The sequence below is a fragment of the Triturus cristatus genome, chromosome 3_2 (assembly GCF_964204655.1).
Source record: "Triturus cristatus chromosome 3_2, aTriCri1.1, whole genome shotgun sequence".
In the NCBI taxonomy this organism is placed as follows: domain Eukaryota; kingdom Metazoa; phylum Chordata; class Amphibia; order Caudata; family Salamandridae; genus Triturus; species Triturus cristatus.
Window position 1 is genome coordinate 1,042,120,956 of NC_140584.1, and position 20,329 is coordinate 1,042,141,284.

At 47.4% G+C, this 20,329-nt stretch overlaps 1 protein-coding gene across 3 annotated transcripts in view; it reads left to right on the top strand.

Moving 5' to 3' along the window:
• MTMR4 (myotubularin related protein 4) overlaps positions 1-20,329 on the top strand; it is a 651,646-nt gene that overhangs the window by 512,719 nt on the left and 118,598 nt on the right. For all 3 annotated transcript variants that reach the window (XM_085649730.1, XM_085649731.1, XM_085649732.1), the window contains 2 exons: positions 839-1,024; positions 1,201-1,371. In XM_085649730.1, the coding sequence (XP_085505856.1) occupies positions 839-1,024; positions 1,201-1,371 (357 nt within the window). The remainder of the gene's footprint in view (positions 1-838; positions 1,025-1,200; positions 1,372-20,329) is intronic.

Genomic DNA, 20,329 nt, shown 5'->3' on the forward strand with positions numbered 1-20,329 from the left:
TTCAGCCAGGCTAGCTTGAATCCAGTGGCAAAGTGTACTAGTTTCCGGTCCATTGAAGACCTGGCTTTTGCAGTTCGGGCTGGACTGTTCCCATGAGGCACAGAGTCAAGACTGATTTGCATATAGCTGTGTTTGAACTGGGGTGGCAGAGTGAGCTAAAGAATGATGATGGATTCAACCCAGATCTGTGACTGGGGGTGAGTGTTTGAAACGTTTCAGCACTCCGTTCATCATCTCCTTGTGTTTGCTTTGTTCGCCCTAAGTTGGCAGGGTATGCCCAGACGTGGGTCCCTTGCTCACTTTGCCACTGGATTCAAGCTAGCCTGGCTGAAGAGGGCTGTTAGCCTGAAACCGGTCCCAGAATGCTTGTTTCCGGTCCAGGGAAGACATGGCTTGGCAGTTTGGGCTGGACTGGTCCCATGAGGCACAGGGTCAAGACTCATTTGCATATAGCTGTGTCTGACCTGGGGTGCCAAGTGAGCTAAAGAATGATGATGAATTCAACCCAGATCTGTGACTGGGGGTGAGTGTTTAAAAAGTTTCAGCACTCCGTCCATCATCTCCTTGTGTTTGCTTTACTCTGACTGCTCTCCCTCACATGGTCCTCCCAAAACACCACCCCCAAAGGAAAAACTCCATAGCTGTAGACAAGTCAAAAAATTTGCTAAGAGCCCATGTATTATAGAAAAAGCCGAGCTAGATAAAACATAACTGATCGATAAGCCTCTCAAAAGTTCCTGTGTTTTTCTTTTTTTAAATGCCAGCTACTATTATAGAGCCTGTTGTGTATAATTTTTAATTATGTGTTATAAAAGCTTTCCTAATAATTTCTCTGCAGGGTTTTCAAGTTCTGGTAGAGACAGATTGGCTGGACTATGGGCATAAATTTGGAGACCGCTGTGGCCACCAAGACAACGTTGAGGATCATAATGAGCAATGCCCAGTCTTTCTGCAGTGGCTGGATTGTGTGCATCAACTTCTTCTGCAGTTTCCTTGCCTGTTTGAATTTAACCAGGCCTTTTTGGTAAGAGTGTATTCTACTCCTGGCTGTTTTTGTTCTAAAGGAAGACTGATTTAATTGTATAGTGTTCAGGAGACTGTTGGAGCAGGGTGGCATTTTGCAGAGTGACCTGTAAAATGTGGTGCCTTTGGGGTCACGAGTACTAAAAGTGAAACGGGTATTTGCTTTTATGGTTTCAGGTGAAATTGGTTCAGCACACTTACTCCTGTTTATATGGGACGTTCCTCGCAAACAACTCTTGTGAGCGTGAAATACGTAATATCTATAAACGGACCTGCTCCGTCTGGTCTCTACTTCGAACCGGCAACAAAAAGTTTCATAACCTACTTTACCTGCCTGGAAATGAGATGGTAAGTGACTTTTATTACACACATTGTATAGATGGTGAAACAAATGTAATTTAATATTAAGCAACAATACGTTGAATGGTAATAAAATAGCACACTGTTTGTGTGCATAAATGGACATCCTCCAGCTGCTGTATAAGACCTGCTCAAAAATTTAGAAATTGCCATTGCATACATACCCTTGGATTGTAAGGACGTCACAACAAGCATTATTATTATTTAGTGTAGCATGCACCTGTTCATTGCAATACTTTTTTGGGCTAGTATGGTTTTCTTTGTTAACTTTCAATATAGGTAACAGTCTGGTGGTCTAAACAGACTCCAAGGTCTCACATATAAGGCTTTCTTCTAATTGTGTTTTTTCCATCTCTGACTTGCAAGAGGCTCCTCCATATCCTTCACGCACAACATGATAATTGGGAATGCATTTGTATCCTAATCAGTGGATTACTGTAATGCTGTCTTTCTGGAAGAGACTTCCAAACACAGATTACTTACCTTAGAATACTCTCCAGGGATCAGACAGGATCTGGGAATTCTTGAGCAGTATCTCTGCGTGCCGAGCGGTGGTGCAGACCGGTCCTCTTTGACAGTCTTTGCCAGATGTGGTGTGCTCAGTGCCTATATAGATGCCACCCCCAATGCGTTGACATCAGTTCCTTTCTTTCCGTGCTAACATTTGTGCATCCAGAGAGCTACCTCAGTCACTTTTTGCCCCGCTTTTTCTCAACTTTTTGTCTAGTCATTTTCCCACAATTGTTTCCGGTTTGCTAGGGATGTTGCACTCAGAAACCTATGGGCATTAATCCTTGCAGGGAATGTCACTAACCGATGTCTGGACTGATCCTGACTTTGTTTGCTTCATGGTGCTTTGGGTCAGGCAACGGCTAAGTTATGTCCGGACTGTCTTTCGATGCACCTAAAGGCAATTTAGGAGAGATCTCTGAAGATCCTTGCTGCGCGGCAGCCTAAAACCTGTGTTCCCGCTCTCTGGGACAGTCTCAATCCCGCTGATGATCTATGTAGCCCACTCCTATAGCCATTCCCTCAACCGTTCGTCACCCAGTAAGTCGAAAAAGAAGTCTAATCGTTGCTTGACTTAACCCCGTCCTTCCAAGTTCTTGGAACGAGCATTGGACCATCCCCATGCATCGAGAACCTGCACGCACACACCATCCACATAGCCCGCACCAACTCCATCTCAGCACCTCCAAGAGTTCTTTAGAGCAACTCCTGCCCAGCTTTAGTAACTTTATGAAGCTGTCACTCATATCTGGGCAACTGAATCACCCTGGAGAGCCTTCTAGCCCCAAGGAGCCGAGAAGTGACCCGTCTTGATTACTGGCAGCAGATCCTCCCATGATGCAGACTGGGCTCTCTGGATCCGTCCCCAGATCTGGACAGACTCCAGTCCCAAGCCCCATTCCAGCTTCACTGCCTTCACCTGGTCTCAGTTGCTCGATGTCGTTACGGATGTCTCAGATGCTTTACAATGAGGTTGAACATATTATCCTTTCCAATTCTGAGACGGCGCAGAGTAAACCCTGTCCGAGGTAGAGACTGGCACTACTCGAGCCAAGACTGCCTTCGTGCTCCGAGATGGTTTCTCTGTCCTTTTGTGTGTTTGAGGAGGACGCTGTATACTGGGCCTTTGACCCCACTGATATCGCCCAATCCTTCCCATAGGAGAACTGATATGAGGAGCTGGGTGATGCAATCATGCTCGATAACTCACCAGACTCTGATGTAGTCTCCCTATCTCGCCCAGCCACTGGAGAAAGTGATCTTGAGCAGAGCAGCTAAGGTCCTTTATCTCCAGCTCTGATCAGTGGAGGTTAAGACTAATGTCTTAACTGAGGTGCTTCAGCCAGGGCACTCTAATGTAGAGCCATGCTTCCTTTTAATGATGCCCTCACAGGTGTCCTCCTATGATCCTGGTCCAAGTCCTATTCCAGGGTCCCAATCAACCTTCAGGTTACATGTCATCACCATCTTGCACCAGGGGATCCTAAATTCCTTATGCATCACCCTACCCCTGAGAGTTTGGTGGTGCAAGCTTCGACAGCCAGAGTCAACCCAAGCGCCTTCCCTTCTACTACTCCATATAGGTAACCCAAAAGGCTGGCGACATTTGGAAAGACTATCTTCTACTCCACCAGCTTGGCATTATAGTTGGTCAATACCAATTGACTTTAGGGCAGATATCCCCATGCTCTGTGGAACTGGGTTGCACTTGTGCTGCCCAATGCCCTGGAGGAAGCGCAGGCGATTCTTGCACAAGTCCTGTTTAATATCCAGGACACTGCAAAATTCACCATCAGGTGTGGCGTGTCACCCCCTACACTACTACTAGGCCACTCAGATCCTCTTCGGCAAACCTTCTAAAACTACCCAACTACAGATGTAAACTAAAAGGCGCAAGAACACTAGCCTTTTTGGGTGCCAGAGCATGGAATAAGTTGCCAACCCAGATCAAACTCTGTAATACTGAACTTTCATTCAGGAAAGACCTCAAAACTTGGATCTATGGTATTTCGGACGACTGTTGTTTTGCTCTGATCTAATCACTCTCAGTAAGTTTATATTCTGTGTCTTCACTGCCGTATGAGGCTAGCGCCAAGATACTCCTCGCGGAGTGATAGTGCGCTCTATAAATACAAGCTCAAATCAAATCAAATACCAATTGATTTTAGGGCAGATATCCCCATGCTCTGTGGAACTGGGTTGCACTTGTGCTGCCCAATGCCCTGGAGGAAGCGCAGGCGATTCTTGCACAAGTCCTGTTTAATATCCAGGACACTGCAAAATTCACCATCAGGTGTGGATTGGACACCATGGACTCCCTTGGCAGAGCGATGGACTCCACAGTGGCCTTTAGGCTCCATGTTTGGTTGCGGTCAATAGGCTTTTTGGGGCATGTCTAGACGAGCCTCATGAGACTTGCCCTTCAATGCCTCTCCTCGGCGACAGGGCGGATGCAGCTCTGTTTCACTTTAAGGATCGTAGAGTCACGGCTCACTCCCTCATATTGTCTGCTGCTCCATGTCAACATTTCTCCTTTCGCCCATTCTGTGGATACGGTAGAGGGCTTAATTCCTGCCAATATCACCCATACCCATAGGGCCAACAGTCTTCCCATCCTCTTTGAGGCTGTGTTCCCACAGACCTCGTCCGCAATTGAACCCTATTATCCCAATCCCCTCACCCCACAGTTTCATCCCAAACCTCTTTATGCATCCTCTTCGGTGCACTCCCATCTGGTTGGAGGCATGATCCAGCGTTTCTTACTGGAGAGTCAGAATGTCACCTCGGACAGGTAGGTGTTGCAGTTCATTCCACATAGTACGCCCACCCATTTATCCTACCCATGCCACGATTCGTACAACTGCTGTTGGAGGACCATCTATTCTTGTTATGCCAGGAAGTGCAGGCTCTTTTAGGCAAAGGAGCCATTGAGAAGGTGGCAACACCAGAAGTGGATCGTGGTTCCTACTGCTGCTATTTTCTGGTGCCAAAACTGGATGGAGGCCCCCGCCTTCTACTCTATTCTCGATCTTTGACCTCTCAAGGCCTGGAGATTGGATGGTAGAGTTGAACCTGTAAGACTCTTACATTCACATCCCGTCTTGTGAGCCCACATATGTTACCTGATGTCGACAGTGGGCTCTGGGCGTTTACAATTTGCTGTGCACCCCTTTGGCCTCACTAGTGCATCCCAGGTATTCATAAAAGTGATGGTAAATAGTTGCTGCCATCCTCGCAGGTCCTAGTCTTCCCCCTATCTCAACGACTAGCTATGAAGGCAAATAGTTGCTGCCATTCTCAGAGGTCCTAGTCTTCCCCCTACCTCAACGACTGGCTATGAAGGTGAGCTCACCCCGCCAGTCATTACCCACCTCCAACATTTGTTAGGGTTCACTATCAACCTGCCAATGCTCACTTTCATCTGAGCCTTTCTGCACGCAGTGAATTTAGCGCCGTCACTCTGGCACAGAGGGTCCAGGACATTTGGGTTATGATCCCGATGTTTTGTTCTCTGGCTTGGATCTCGGTAAGACTGACTCTGAGACCAGGTGGTGTTGCAGGGATTCTGCTCATGCACAGAACTATGCGCAGGAAACCAGGACCTCAGTGAATTGCGGTGTACCAAGCACTCACCTCCGTACCCAGAACCCCAATCTGACTAGCATCAGTGTCCCATTCGTTATCCGTATCTTCTCGGAGATCCCAATGTATAGACAACCCAGAACAAGCGACTTGCAGGCACATGCATCAATGTAAAAACCGGTCGCAAACGGGCAGATTCTCAGAATCTGCCCCTTTGCGACCGGTATTTTTGCATTTGGGATGCATCATCCCAAATGCAAAAATCGCAATTTAAGGAATCTCTAAATTGCGATTCCTTAAATTGCATTTAAGGAATCCCAAATTGAGATTCCTTAAATGCAATGCATGAAACTGAAAAAATTAGCGATTTCGCTTATAGGGGGAGCAAATTACCATGAAGTTGAACTTCATAGTAATTTGCTAAAACTTTGAAAAAAGCACTTTATGCATTTTTCAAAGTTTCATGTTGCGCACACACATGCCCTTAGAGCATGTGTGTGCAAAATATGTGCACAGATCAATTTCAGGGGTGCAATAGGGTGTCATTTTGACACCCTTGCACCCTTGAAATTGCATGAGCAATTTGCGAGTACCTACTGGTACTCGCAAATTGCTCATGCAATCTCCAATTCATTCCTATGGGCCTGGAGGCCCATAGGAATGAATGAGACGGCATTCCTTAATTGCGAGTCGCAATTTGCGAGTCGCAATTAAGGAATTTATAGGAATCGCTATTTTTATAGCGATTCCTACATGCATAGGCTTTTGCAATTCCTTAATTGCGATTCCTTAAAAATCGCAATTAAGGAATCGCAAAAGTCTTTGTTGATGCATATGCCAGTTAGAGTACTCTCAGGAATCGTGGGAATCAGAAATACCTGTTCGTTATTATACTCATATCAGTCCACAACAAGAGTAATCAGATTCACTGTAAAGTTTAAAATGTTTATTTTATAAACTACGTGTCCTCAGATGCAGTACTTTGGCTAACATAAGCAGACAAATGATTAAAATTAAAACCATCCGCATTGTTACAATACCATAGAAAATGAAGGGAGAAATCATATTATAAATGACAGTGGAATACAGCCACCTTCCCTTCACTAGTAAGCTAGTATTATTAGACTAATAGAAGGACTCTAGGTTTGAATGGGGAACCCCATACCGTAAAGATCAGCTTAGGCGAATCACATCACAGGATCAGCTTTGCTCTGTGCCTGGAAAAGCTCTTCTCCAGAATGTGTGTCTAATGCATGCAAATTGCAATATTAAAGGCTCTCGACTTTCAGGTATCTGCAGCTGTGTGCATGTTATGGCTAGAGAGTGGGCCGATCAACCTGAACTCAAAAACCTGCATTGTCTGACAGCTCAGACTGTTTCTGCACACAATGTTCAGACCAAGGTCGTCGTGCACGTCTAGGGATGTGAACAACAGACCGTTCTCATATGAAGAAAAGGCAAGCAAGCAGTTTTCAAATAATAACATGTATCTGCAGTGTCGTGTGCAAAAGCAGCAAAAGTGGCAAGATGGCTTTTCTAACATCTAACACGCTTATGCTAACCTAGCAATGCATGTATCTAAATCGCTGCCTTCACTACAGTGGCACATGCAGGCTCTGCAGTGAGATCTGAAGTCCTAGTGGGCACATCACCAGGGCAATCTCTCCAATCGTTTCCAATCTTCGGTGGAGACTGCACAACATCTGCTATGGTGGTTACTGCAATCGTGTCTGTGGCAGACCCCTCTGACTCCTGAAGCTGACCGAGGTTACTAATGCCTCACTTCTAGGATTGGCCGACCCACCTGGGAGAGGTGGAGATTAGAGGACTCTGGCATCCTGCGGAGAGCCGGCACACTTAAGTGTTTTGGAATTGCAGGCCATCCACTTGGTGTTGAAAGCCTTCCTGCAGTCCATCAAAGAGAGGCTGGTTGAGGTGTTCACGGATAACACCACCGCCATGTGGTACTGCAACAAGCAGGGTATTGGGACATCTTCCTGGTTGTACAATGCCTGCCAGGATCTCTGCAAGTGAGGGCAGACAAACTCAGCCATCAATACTTTGTGTACGACAAATGGCATCTCCACCCGGAGGTGGTGCAAGGTCTCTTCTGCAAACAGGAGGAACCTTGGTTCGATCTATTCGTCACTGCAGAAAACGGGCATTGTTAATATTTTTACGCACAAGTGTCCAAAGCGACTCTCGGTGGGAGAGCGTTCTTCTTGGAGTGGAATTTGGAACTCCTGTACTCCCTTCCACTGATACCTACGACAATTTCAACACCCATAGGCCCGACTCCACAGCCTACCCGACCGCCAGCAACACCAGCCAATCCTCCTAGACACCGATCACGGCCAAAGAAACCACCTCAAATATGAAAGGCATCCACTCGGGCCCCCAGAGACCCCTGCCCACCACACATCTACCACAGAACTGCCACCACCATCGCACTCTAGCCACAACGCTCCATCAACACCACCTATGCGACCGGCACCATTCCTGACTGGAAACGGGCAGAAGTCTGGCCCCCCGCTCAAGAAGCCCTCAGCAGACCCGACGGACCTGAAGAACTACCAGCCCATTTCATTCCTCCCCTTTGCGGCGAAAGTCGTGTAGAAGACCGTCAATGCAGAACTAACAAAGTTCATCTAAGACAATGCCATCCTCAAACCTTGCCAGTCCGGATTCAGCAGCAACCACTGCACCGAGACCACCCTACTCGCTGCCACAGACGACATTAGCACCCTCCAGGACACACCGCAGCCCTGATTCTCCTCTACCTGTCAGCTACATTTGACACAGTCTCCCACTGCACTCTCACAGCCAGACTACACAACACCGGAATGCAAGAAGCCGTCCTCGACTGGATCCGGTTGCTCCTCACTGGCAGAAGCCAAAGGATCAGACTGCCACCCTTCCTCTCAGAATCCACGGAAATCAACTGCGGAGTCCCACAAGTATGTTCGCTCAGCCCAACCCTCTTCAACATCTACATGGCGCCCCTCGCCGCCATTGCCCGTCAGCACGGACTCAACATTGTATCCTACGCGGACCACACCCAGCTCATACTCCTCACCAAGGACCCTACCACCACTAGACTCAACTTCCAGGCAGGAATGCAGGACGTTGCAGCCTGGATGAGTAACAGATGCCTAAAGCTCAACTCAAGGAAGACAGAAGTCCTCATCCTCGGAACCACCCCATCGGCACGGAACAACACCGCCCTCTGCACCCCTCCTACCTCCATGCACCACGCTAGAAACCTCGGCCTCATACTCGACTCCTCCCACTCCATGAACCATCAGGTCAATGCCATCGCCGCCAGCTGCTTCAGCACCCCCTGCATCCTCCAAGACCTTCAAGTGGATTTCCCTGAAGTCCAGAAAGACAGTCACCCACGTACTCATCACCAGTAGGCTGGACTACGGAAACGCCCTCTACACCGGCATAAACAAGCCTCTATTCCGCAAGCTCCAGACGATTCAAAACACCGCTGCCAGACTGGTCCTCTGTATCCCTCAACACGAGCACAGCAGCGAACACTTACGAAAGCTCCATTGGCTCCCCGTCAAGAAGAGTCACCATTAAAATACTCACCCACGCCTACAAATGCCTACACAACACCGGATCCCAAGACCTCAACGACAGTCATCCCCCACGCACCCAATAGGAACCTCCGATCCGCCCACCTCGTCATCGCCGAAACCCCACGCGTCCACAGAGCCAAAGCAGGGGGAAGATCCTTCTCCCACATTGCAGCCAAGACCTGGAATGAGCTCCCGATCGACATCAGATGGGCACCAGTTGAACGGAACTGAGGGTCCCCCAAACCCCCCTCCCGTGCCTTGAGAACCTCACGGGTGAGTAGCGCACTTACAATTCCCTGATTGATTGATATCACTCCTACCAAGAGTCCTCAAAAAGATGAGGACCAACCAGGCTCAAGTCACCCTAGTGCCCCTGGATTGAGCATGAAGAGTATGGTACCCCAAACTCTTGGGTGTGAGCATCTGTTCTACGATCAGGCTGCTCTTTTGGGAGGATCAGCTTTGCTGTAGCAGTGGCAGGTCTTGCATCCCAACCTGCGCACAGTCCATCTCCATGTATGGAGATTGAATGGCAACAGTTGAGTTTTTTTGATTTTCCTGTTCTGTTATTCTGGCAGCCAGGCATCCCTCAACAAAATCCAACCAAAGCCGTTGGGACAAGTCTATGGCTTGGTGTTCAGAACAGCACGTTGAGCCACTTTATACCAAAGTGTCTGAGGTGTTATTGTTTACGTTATCATTGACCAGCAAGACCTTGCTTTGGGCACTGTTAAGCGATATTTGTCGGCTATATCGGCGTTTATGCGGTTGCCGGTTCAGCCTTGCCTGTTTAATCCATCTGTTGCGACTCATTTCTTGAAAAGTAGCCGGCGTTTATGCGGTTGCCGGTTCAGCCTTGCCTGTTTAATCCATCTGTTGCGACTCATTTCTTGAAAAGTTTGCAACACTTTTCTTCCTTCTCCATTCCCTATGCCCTACTGGGATTTAAATTTGTTTTTGACCTGTCTGTGCTCTCCCTTTAAACCGATAGATAATTATCTTCTTAGGCTTTTGAATCTTAAAATAAGACTTTTTGGTGGCCATTACATCAGCCCGGAATGTGCATGAGCTTCAGGCCCTCTCAGTTCATCCACGTATACTACATTCGGGACAAACTGGTTCTCTGAATGCATGCCTCCTTTCTACCTAAGGTGGTGACTCCATTTCATATCAGTCAGACAATCGCCCTTCAGACGTTCTTTGCTCCCCCTCACCCTTCTAAAAAGGAAGAGAGGCTCCATTGTTTAGATCCAAAGAGTTTTTATATCGATCTTACCAGGGACATCGAATGTGTGACCATCTTTCCATTGGATTCACTGGAGCAATGAGGGTGAGGCAGTGCAGAAGAGGACTATCTCACAATAGATTGTACACTGAATTCTACGCATTGTCGAAGAAGCAGTCTCCAGACGTCTTGAGGGCTGACTTCACCAGACCTAGGGCTGCCACTACTGCATTAGCATGCGGGGTGTCTGTGTTCGACATCTGTCAAGCGGCTACATGGGCATCGCACTGTATGTTTACGAAGCTCTACGGTCACAAAAGAAACTGATGTCAGCATGTGGCATCTATATGGGCACTGCGCATGTCACATGGCACGGTCAACTTGGAGCTGTTAGCACCACCTACTGATGCTCAGAGGGACCTCTCAAGTTCTCCAATATTGGATCTTTCATAGATTCGCATGCTTGAATCATTCCCAGTCATGGAAGTGGGAGTTTCACGGTACCATAGTAGAGCAATATGTATTGGTATCAAAGGGTATAGTGGCAATGTAAAGTTATTTGAATAGTCTATGTATTTATTTATTTTTTTAAAGAACCAAACTTAAACTATAACCAATCAGGCGACAGCACCCTCTAGAACACTCCCAGCAGAGGCTGTTTCCCTCAAATTTTATACCGCATGTCTTTGGAGTTTTCCTGAGCTCTGCTCAGTTTTCTTCATCTAATTTATTTGGAAAACATTGAAATGTCCTATTCTTCAAAAAAAGACTTTAGGTCCTGCAGATCTTGCGGGAAGAAGAGATTACATGTGGACGACCCAAATAAAGAATGCCTCTATTGCCTTCATCCTCAACATTAAGTAAATGATTGCAAGGTATGTCTCACTTTTTAATCTAAAACACTGCAAGACATGGAGTCGAGGCTTTTATTACGTCTCCAGAAAGAAATGCTCTTCAGGTGAGGAGAGTGGCACTTCTGCTAAGCCTCATGAAAGAGAAAGGTCCTACAACCAGGGGACCTCCGAGGAGAACAGAAAAGCACAAAAAACTTCCTGTCATGGATCTTTCAAAGGCATTCAGCAAAAAGAGAAAACACCCAAATTCTCTTCAAAAAGTGCTTCCTCAGACCCTACTACTGCAAACACCAGGTCTTCCAGTCGACCACATACCTCCACACAACTGTTGACAACGAGATGGAAGATCCATGTCAAGGCATAGTCAATGAAATCTTCCCCGTCAACGACCACTACAGTGACTATTATCTGTCTCGGCTGCACCGTCAACAACGCTGACGAAAGCAACCCAGGCCATCAATGTGCCTATGCTGTCAACTAACACCTCGTCGACAACAATTCCTATGCTTACTTCACCGTGGACGATCCTGCCGTCGGCACAGACATCACTGTCAACCAAGTCAACGTCTACGTCACCACTGTCCACTGGACTATAATCTTCTATTCCCTCGTCGACGGATCTGTCGACGACAATACAAGTGACACAAACTTTTTTAAGGCCTCAAGACACTTCCCCAGTAAAGTTTCACCATATCCTCCCAGACAATTGCTTGAGGATTTGGATAATTTAAAAGAGGGACCATATGGAGACGCACATAGTTTGTCTGAATTATAAGTCAAATATCAGGATAAGGATGACTAAGACCAATCTTATGGGAGTTATTATAATCCACACGCCAAACACCAATATGCGTATTACTATGTTCATCCAGAACCTCGAAATGATCCAAGTGGAGTGCAAGTGCCTCTCTCACTCAAGATCTGCAGGCTATGATGCACGACTACCACAAAAGGCTCCCGAACCCTGCACAGGAGCCACAAACAGTTCCTCTGTCACCTGTACCATCTATTCTAATGCCTATACCAGCGCCAGTAACACCAAGATTGACACCTCCCTTTAATATCGCTGCACCTCCGAGAAATGATCCATCATCAACGTCTTACGATGATAGGGAAGAGTGTGAGATTCATGACAACCATCCACCTCATGATAACTGGGATGACTATGTAATCCCTGCTCCGTCGTCACTAGCACCGCATTCTTCAGATTCTCCACCTGAAGATATTGGGGGTTTCCACAATTTTATGGAAAGGGCTGCAGCACCGTTTATCTTGCCTATATCTGTGAAGCAATCCGATTGCTTCATGTATATAACTTCAAAGACCAAGTATACAAGTCTGTTCGAGATATCCCAGTAATAGATCATATTTGGGAAGAGAACATCAAACTGATGAACTCCGGCATCCGTGGCGGCTGTGTCGATCAGAAATACAAGGCACCTGAGGACTCAACTGTTTCCCTCATAGGGAACTCTGTGGTGTTGGAAGCTCGCAATGTATTACAAGAGGGGAGATAATCTATTATGCAGTGGATATTGCTTCCACTGGTTTCTGACAGCTGGTGAGTGCTGCATTGAGGAGATAAGGCTGGCTAAAATCAACATCATTTAGGCCAGAAATCCAATCAAAAATACTCGATATGGCATATGATGGTGACTCACTATTCGGAAAACACATTGAGGCTTTGCTTGCCATCAAAACTGACACGGATATGACAAAATAGTTGGGCACATTACAGTTCCATAAAATTACCTTTCAGGAAGCTCACGGCAGAGGTTTTTCTTCCTACAGAGGAACTTAACCAATGTTACCACCAATATCAACCCTATTTGTCTGTTTAGACCTCCATCTCAATAACATACCGCCCACCACCTATGACAGCCTATACAAGGCAGACACCCCGGCCTGAGCGGCCCACCCAGTCCAGAGACCTTGCACGCAAACAGTGACCTCAACCAGGTGCCAGCTACCATCCCCTTCTTACCTCACCCCATGGGTGCGTACATCTTGAACCATCTTCACCAATGGAGGAAAATTACAACAGACGAGTAGGTATTAGAACTGGTGACCTATGGTCATACCCTCAAATTCATACGAACACCTCCAACCAAACCCTCCTAGGGATGCGCACTCGGACCCCCCACATCCCCACCCCCTGCCCTCGTCATCTTTCACGGATGGAGGCCCTCATTATTCTTGCCATGGGCGCAATTGAGCAAATGCTCTTCAACCAGAGGATCACTGGTTTCTACTCTTTTTTATTTTTTTTTATTTTCCTCGTCAAAAAGAAATTAGGATAGTGGAGACCCATTCTATATCTAAGAAAGTTTAACAAATTCCTAAGGAAGCAAACATTCAGTATGGTCACTTTATCAGACGTACTGATTCTTTTAAACCATGGGGATTGCACGGCAACTCTTGATTTACAGGATGCATATTTACACATTCCCATTCACCCCAAGCATTAAGGTCCTACCATTCGGCCTCATAACCGCCCCACAATTTTTCATCAACTGCCTGGCAGCAGTTGCAGCCATCCTCAGAAAACATGGTCATCAAGTATCCCCCTACCTCTACGACTGGCTGCTAAAAGCACAAACATCTATTCAAGTCTCCAAAGCCACTCAAAACTTCATCACACTCTTTCAGGAATTAGGCCTTACACTGAACCTTTGAAAGTCATCTCTAGTCCCCCATCAACAAATAAGGTTTCTATGCTCCATCCTAGATACCACACAAGACAAAGCCCTTCTTTCAATAGAGAGGTAGCAGAGACTGGTACAATAGCTGTAAGAATTTCCTGAAAAAGACTGCTTCAGTGCATCTGAACAAATCATTGCTAGGGATGATGTAATCTGCAATAAATCTCGTACCCTTAGCACGCCTGAGATGAGACCTTTGCAAGATGAGCTACAACTCCAATGGATACAGACAGATGGGTCTTTCGACAGGCTCATCAAAATAACTCCAGCAATTGTCCAAGCTCTGACCTGGGGGACCCACATATCACACCTTTCGAAGGGCCTCACATTTCTCCCATTAAAACCAGACTTCATCATAACAATGGATGCCTCCCTGGAAGGTTGGGTCAGACATCTTCAGGATCTCCATATCCTGGGCAAATGATCTGCCTCCTAATGACCCATGCATATAAATCGCCTAGAGCTCAAGGCCATTTTCCTCACTCTGCAAGCTTTCTTACCTCGCATACAGGGATCATCAGTTCTGGTACAAACCGACAACACGAACAGCATCCACTAGTAAACCTGCAAGGAGGAACAAGGTTGCTCAGGACCTATGGCACTGCCTAACAGTTCACAACATCACCTTCAAGGTAGAGCATGTTGCAGGAACGAGCAATGCTCTAGTGGACACACTCAGCCGATCCCTAGGAGGTTGCCACAAATATGAATTGAACCAAGGCGAGTTAGATTTGTTTTTTTCATCTTTGGGGCATACCACCGCTAGAGTCACGAGCGACAACTGCTGATACCGCGTTTACGCCAGTCGGCACCCACTCCCGGGATCATGGGGAATGCCTTTTTTATAAGATGGTCTGGGATATATGCATACGCTTTTCCCCCATCCCAATGATCCTGAGGGTTCTCCACAAGATGAAGGTTGAGAGATGTCACATGATCCTCAACACTTTTCGGTGGCTCAGACAGTACTGGTTCACCAAGCTCCTCCTAATTTCAGAGACCAAGCCGATTCCTGTGTGCATCAAACCAACATTACTGACTATGAACCAGGGCCAGATTCTGCACCTGAATCCGTGCAAACTCCAATCGTATGCATGGCTCCTGAACTCCATGAATTCCAGAATGTGAACATTCCCCAGGTATGCAGGGATATTCTAGCAAGGGTAGAATCAACCAGTAGATCCTACAAACTGAAGTGGAAAAGATTCTGCTTATGGTTTAACAGAACGATTTACACCCGCTGGAAGCACCACCGTAGGTAATATTACCTTATCTTCTCTTTGGCTCATTCAGGTCTAGTGCATGCATCTGTTAAAGTACATCTTGCAGAAATATCCAGATTTAGGCGTTCTTGTCAAGCTCCTTTGTTATGTTCCACGAGAATAATTAAGCAATTGATGAAAGGAGTCTTCTGAGTTTTCCCTCCGGTACTACCTCCACTGGAGTGGCATCTTAACATTGTTCTTTCCCAACTCATCAAACCCACCGTTTGAACAGATTTAGAAGTCTGTTCTTAAATTCCTTTAATGAAAGTTAGCCATTCTTCTTGTGCTAGCATCCGCAAGAAGTGTGATTGAGATTCAGGCGTTTACAACTCAAGAGCCTTTTCTCCGGTACACTCATAACACTGTTATTCTTCAGACTAACCCAAAATGTATTCCTAAAATGCCCTCACAGTTTCACCTTAATGAACCAGTCATTTAACGAACCTTTGTTCCCAATCCGACTACCCCAGCAGAGCAGTCTCTGCACACTCTGGACATAAAAAGATGTCTGAAGTTCTACATGCATCGACCCAAACAGTTGCGTAAAACATTGCAACTCTCCGTTGCATTTGGTGAAGCTCAACAGAGCATGCCTGTTATTAAAGCAACCATTGCAAGATAGATCTCTGCAACTTTTTATTTTTGCCACTTCAAAGCGGGCAAACTGCTCTCCTCCAAGATGACGGCCCACTCTACAAGAAGTCTCCACATCAACCACCTTGTTCGCAGGCGTTTCTTTGTAGAAGATCTGCCGTGCTGCAATGTGGAAAAGTCTACACTTTCACTTATCACTTTTGTTTACAGGCAGTGCTTACGGCATCTATTTCAGCGAGATGAGCCTCTGTCATTTTGAATGCTCTACTACTTGATATATTGTCTCTATTTACACATTATGTATATTTTAATTCATTACAACATTTGTTTTATAATTATTATTGTTGTTCTGTTTCTGCTCATAATGTTAATCCCATCATCGGCATGGGTAATGAGACCGCATGTCATAAAGTTTACACACTGCACTGTACTCTGATTTAAGCATGTGAATCTATGAAAGTTATGTTCGAGGCATGTGAGCTTAGATCACAAGCTTTGCATAATTCTGTCATCTAGTGTTGGGTCCGGATGTTTGGACTTTGTTTTTCTTCGAAGAAGTCTTTCCAGTCACGAGGTAGGTGACTCCTCCTTTCGGTGATGGTGCACATGTGCATCGACTCCATTGTTAGATTGTTTTTTTTTTTTTTTCCGCCATCGGGTTCAGACGTGAATTGCTGCGCTCCGGTCGACACCATTTGTCAAGTTCCCCTCGGTGCGCAATCCACTACCCTCAACGGTATTCTTCTCAATCGCGTTCCTATTCTTTGCATATATTATCGGTTCAAAGTCTTCAATCGGAAAATTCATGGAGGGCCGTTGGGCCTAACCGCGTTAGGTCAGCTCGCAGTAGATGTAACGGACTCCATTCAAATTCTGGCCATAGTGTCGCACTAAGTTTCCGCACACCGACTTGCACGAAGTGTGCAACTTGTGTTTATCCCTGAACACAACGAACAGGAGTGCGACGCGTGCTGATCTTTTCGATCCAAGAAGACGCTCCCTGATCGTCTGGCTCAACATCACGAGATGCACCAACAAAGCGGCTTTGCTCCTGATATCTTCAGAGAAGATTCCGACCATGAAGTCTTCAACGCACAAGGAGCAGAGGAAGAGGAGGAATACATTTGTGTCCAAAGATAACTCCAACATGGAAGACATTCCGCTGGGTCAGCGTACAGTGAGTACTGATACTCCACTGCCCCAAAATATGCCGAGGAAAAAGGCACTGGGTCCTCCTGTGCCTTCGGGCCAAAGTTGACACCGAGATCAGGTTTCAAAACGCCCTGACTTCAGGCTCGGCACCGAAACACACATCGAAGCCTTCCGGCTCAGGATCGAGTCTGCCTCATTCGGGCACCTACCCGAAATCTTTGGCACAGAAATCCAAGCACGTCATCGTGACCATCCCTTCGGCACCGAAACCTAAATCTTAGGATCCGAAAGCCTCGGAGCCGAAACCTTCAGCCCCGACGAATTCTGGCACCCAAAGACAAAACAGCTCCTCCCCATCCAATGAGCCTCATTTCGACGTCCCGCCTTCCAATACGTCCCGAAACAGAAAGAAATAGTGAGTAATCCAAAAACTGGACATATTCACGTAAAAATGCCAGTTAAACGGAAGCCAGAGATGGAGGAAGCTTACCACATTTCACTTTGAAAGAAAAATGTTGGTACTAATCCTTCTCCTCCTCCTCCTCCTCCTCCTCCTCCTTCTCCTCTTCCTCCTCCTCCTCCTCTTCTTCCTCCTCCTCCTCTTCTTCCTCCTCCTCTTCCTCTTCCTCTTACACCTCCTTCCCCACTTGACCCAAATTTTGTAATTGCTCCTATAAATTCACCACTACCACAGTCACCTGACCACCAAGGTAACGAAGATGGGGAGGTACCAAGGGACATTTGACTACAATACAGATCCTAATACAGACAATGTATTAGGATCTGTATTGTAGTCAAATGTCCTTTCTCCACCAGACGACAATGTAGTGTACATAGTTACTCAATAGGGCTGCTGAATACCATGGGGTCCAATTTCACAAAGAGACCTTTGAGGAGGATTTTCTCTTTGAAACCTGAAGATCTTCTCAGAGAGCAACACACACATTGCCCATGCTCAAGGGTATGCTCAAACGTGCAGACAACATTTTTCAGGGCCCTGTGCGTGCAAAGATTGTTATACCCAGAGTAGACCAGAAATGTTAGCCAGCACCTACAGACACAATCTACATCAAGGGTCAAGTTCCCTTAAACTCCCTAGTGGTCTCCAACGCTTGTAAAAGAGCATATTCTCAAAGCTGATAAAGAATCCAAACTTATAGATGCCTCTGGCAAGAGGGTAACTGCACAGGCAGCCAATCACTGGCATATTGCCTACACCCAGGCTCTTTTAGCACGTTAAGACAGGCCTCATTACAACGAGCTGAAAAAATTGGTTCGAGGCATGTGGGCTGCTGAATTCATATCTGTGCATAGATCGCCGCCTAGTGTTGGGTCCGGATGTTTGCACGTTGTTGTCCTGGAAGAGTCTTCGAAGTATCCTGAGATAGGTGACTCCTCCCCTGGACCACAGTGCGCATGGGCATCCTCTCCATCCTCAGATTGTTTTTTTCCGCCATTGGGTTCGGATGTGCTTATCTTGACTCAAGTAAAGAAAATTTAGTTTCAGGCCAAAAGGCCTTTAGTTTTCGTCGGTACTGTTCCCGATCGGTATCGACAGCTTACTTACTAGTTTACCAACTTTAACGACCATCGACCTTACATCGACAATGGAATCGAGGACCCCATTCAAACGGTGTCCTGTATGCCACGCAAAATATCCACATATCGACGTCAACCCGGTTTGCAACAAATGCCTCTCTCCGGATCACGACGAATCGAAATGTATGGCCTGTGCCCGATTCAGATCCAAGAAGACTCTCCGGAATCGACGAGCTGCGAGATTAGAAGCGCAGCAATCGGCACCGGCCCCAACCAACATCTTCAGCACCGAGGACGAAGATGTTGAAAGCGTGTAAAACAAACTCCAGCCCCGCTTCCGAACACGATTCCCGATCGGAAGACGCAGATGAAGAGCTTTTTCACAGGGAAGAAGCCGACGATGAGGTAGGGGACTACGATGAGGCCTTCGGGGCCGAAGAAGATAGCTCTGGTGAAGAGCAGGGCCTACCCGTCCAAACGGAGGATATTAAAGTGAGTCAGTCTACGGCTCCGGTCGAGGGATCGCCTTCCGGCCTTACCCGAGATCAATCCCGCAGTTCTTCGGCCCCGCCCTCTGGCCCGGCCTCGAACATCCAGCGAGAGCCATTCTTACCGAAAAAGACTGGTTTCCCTTCCACGAAACCGAAACCAATCGTCGCACCGGTTCAACAGAAACCGAAAGTGAAACTGGCACTGGTAGGCTCGAAGACCTCCACTCCTTCGACGCCAGCCAAAACCATCGGCCCCGACCGCACCAAAAGGGATTTCGGCGCCGAACTCGCGGCGGCGGATGTCGGAACCGATCCAAAGAGGAAGGCCATCGGTACCACCAAAGCGCCCCGGCACCGAAGCAATCTGCACCGACCACCAAGGTTAACATGGCCGCTCCATCGGAATCCACTTCGAAGGCAGCGACTGCGGTCCAGTCATCGACGCCGTCACCGGCTACTACCTCTCCTCGACTCGATGACCCTGTGGCTCCGAAGAAGTCCACACCTACCTCTACAGAACCCCTCAGCACCAAAGAACCTTCGGCGTTCTCGGTGCGACAAGTTGCAGCGTCCTTGCAACGTATCAGAGACCAGGCAGCCCTCCAGGCCACGTCGGGCTCCGAGCCGAAAAAGGCTCCAAAGGCACCTTCGGCACCAGCCAACATCACTTTTGGTCTGCCGCCGTCCACAGCGCCAAAACTATTCGAGATCCGAACACGTGTCACCCAGACAAGGTCCCCATCTACTGGGCCTTCACCGTCCCAATTCATCGACGCCGACACCGGCAGGCTCATGCTCCGAAAGAGGAAGGTCACTTCCGACCAGGCTTTGGACTCTTACAGAATCCCTCTAAAGCAAAAACTGCCAGCAGAATCGGAACCAGTTCTATATGAACGCCTCCACACCTCCTATCCGGATCCCCAGTCCTTCTCTCCAACGCACTCCGACACGGACGCAATTGAGGATTACATGGGTGATAACACCACCTACCCCAGGGATATAGACCCTGAGGAGCAGCAGGACCCAGATCAAGCTTGGGATGACCCTGCAGACCCGGGTGCCGCTACAGATACCCAGGACACGCAGCTTTATGGCGCAAAAACATCTCCCACAGAGGACACTGCTGCTTTCAACGCCCTCATTGAACGTGCCGCAGCCAATCATGGAGTGCAACTCCACTCGGACACAATTGAGGACGATTTCTTGGTGGACACTTTCGCCTCCTCAGAGAGGACCGTAAAGACTCAGCCCATGTTAAAAGGTGTCCTCAAGCCAGCAAAGGACATTTTCAAGGAAACAACCAGGGCACGGGTAATAAACCCCAGGATCGAGAAAAAATACAAGCCTGTGCCCGGGGACCCTATGTACATTAGAGGTCAGTTACCTCTAGACTCCATCGTGGTTGCTAACGCTCGCAAACGAGCGCACTCACAGACAACTGGTGA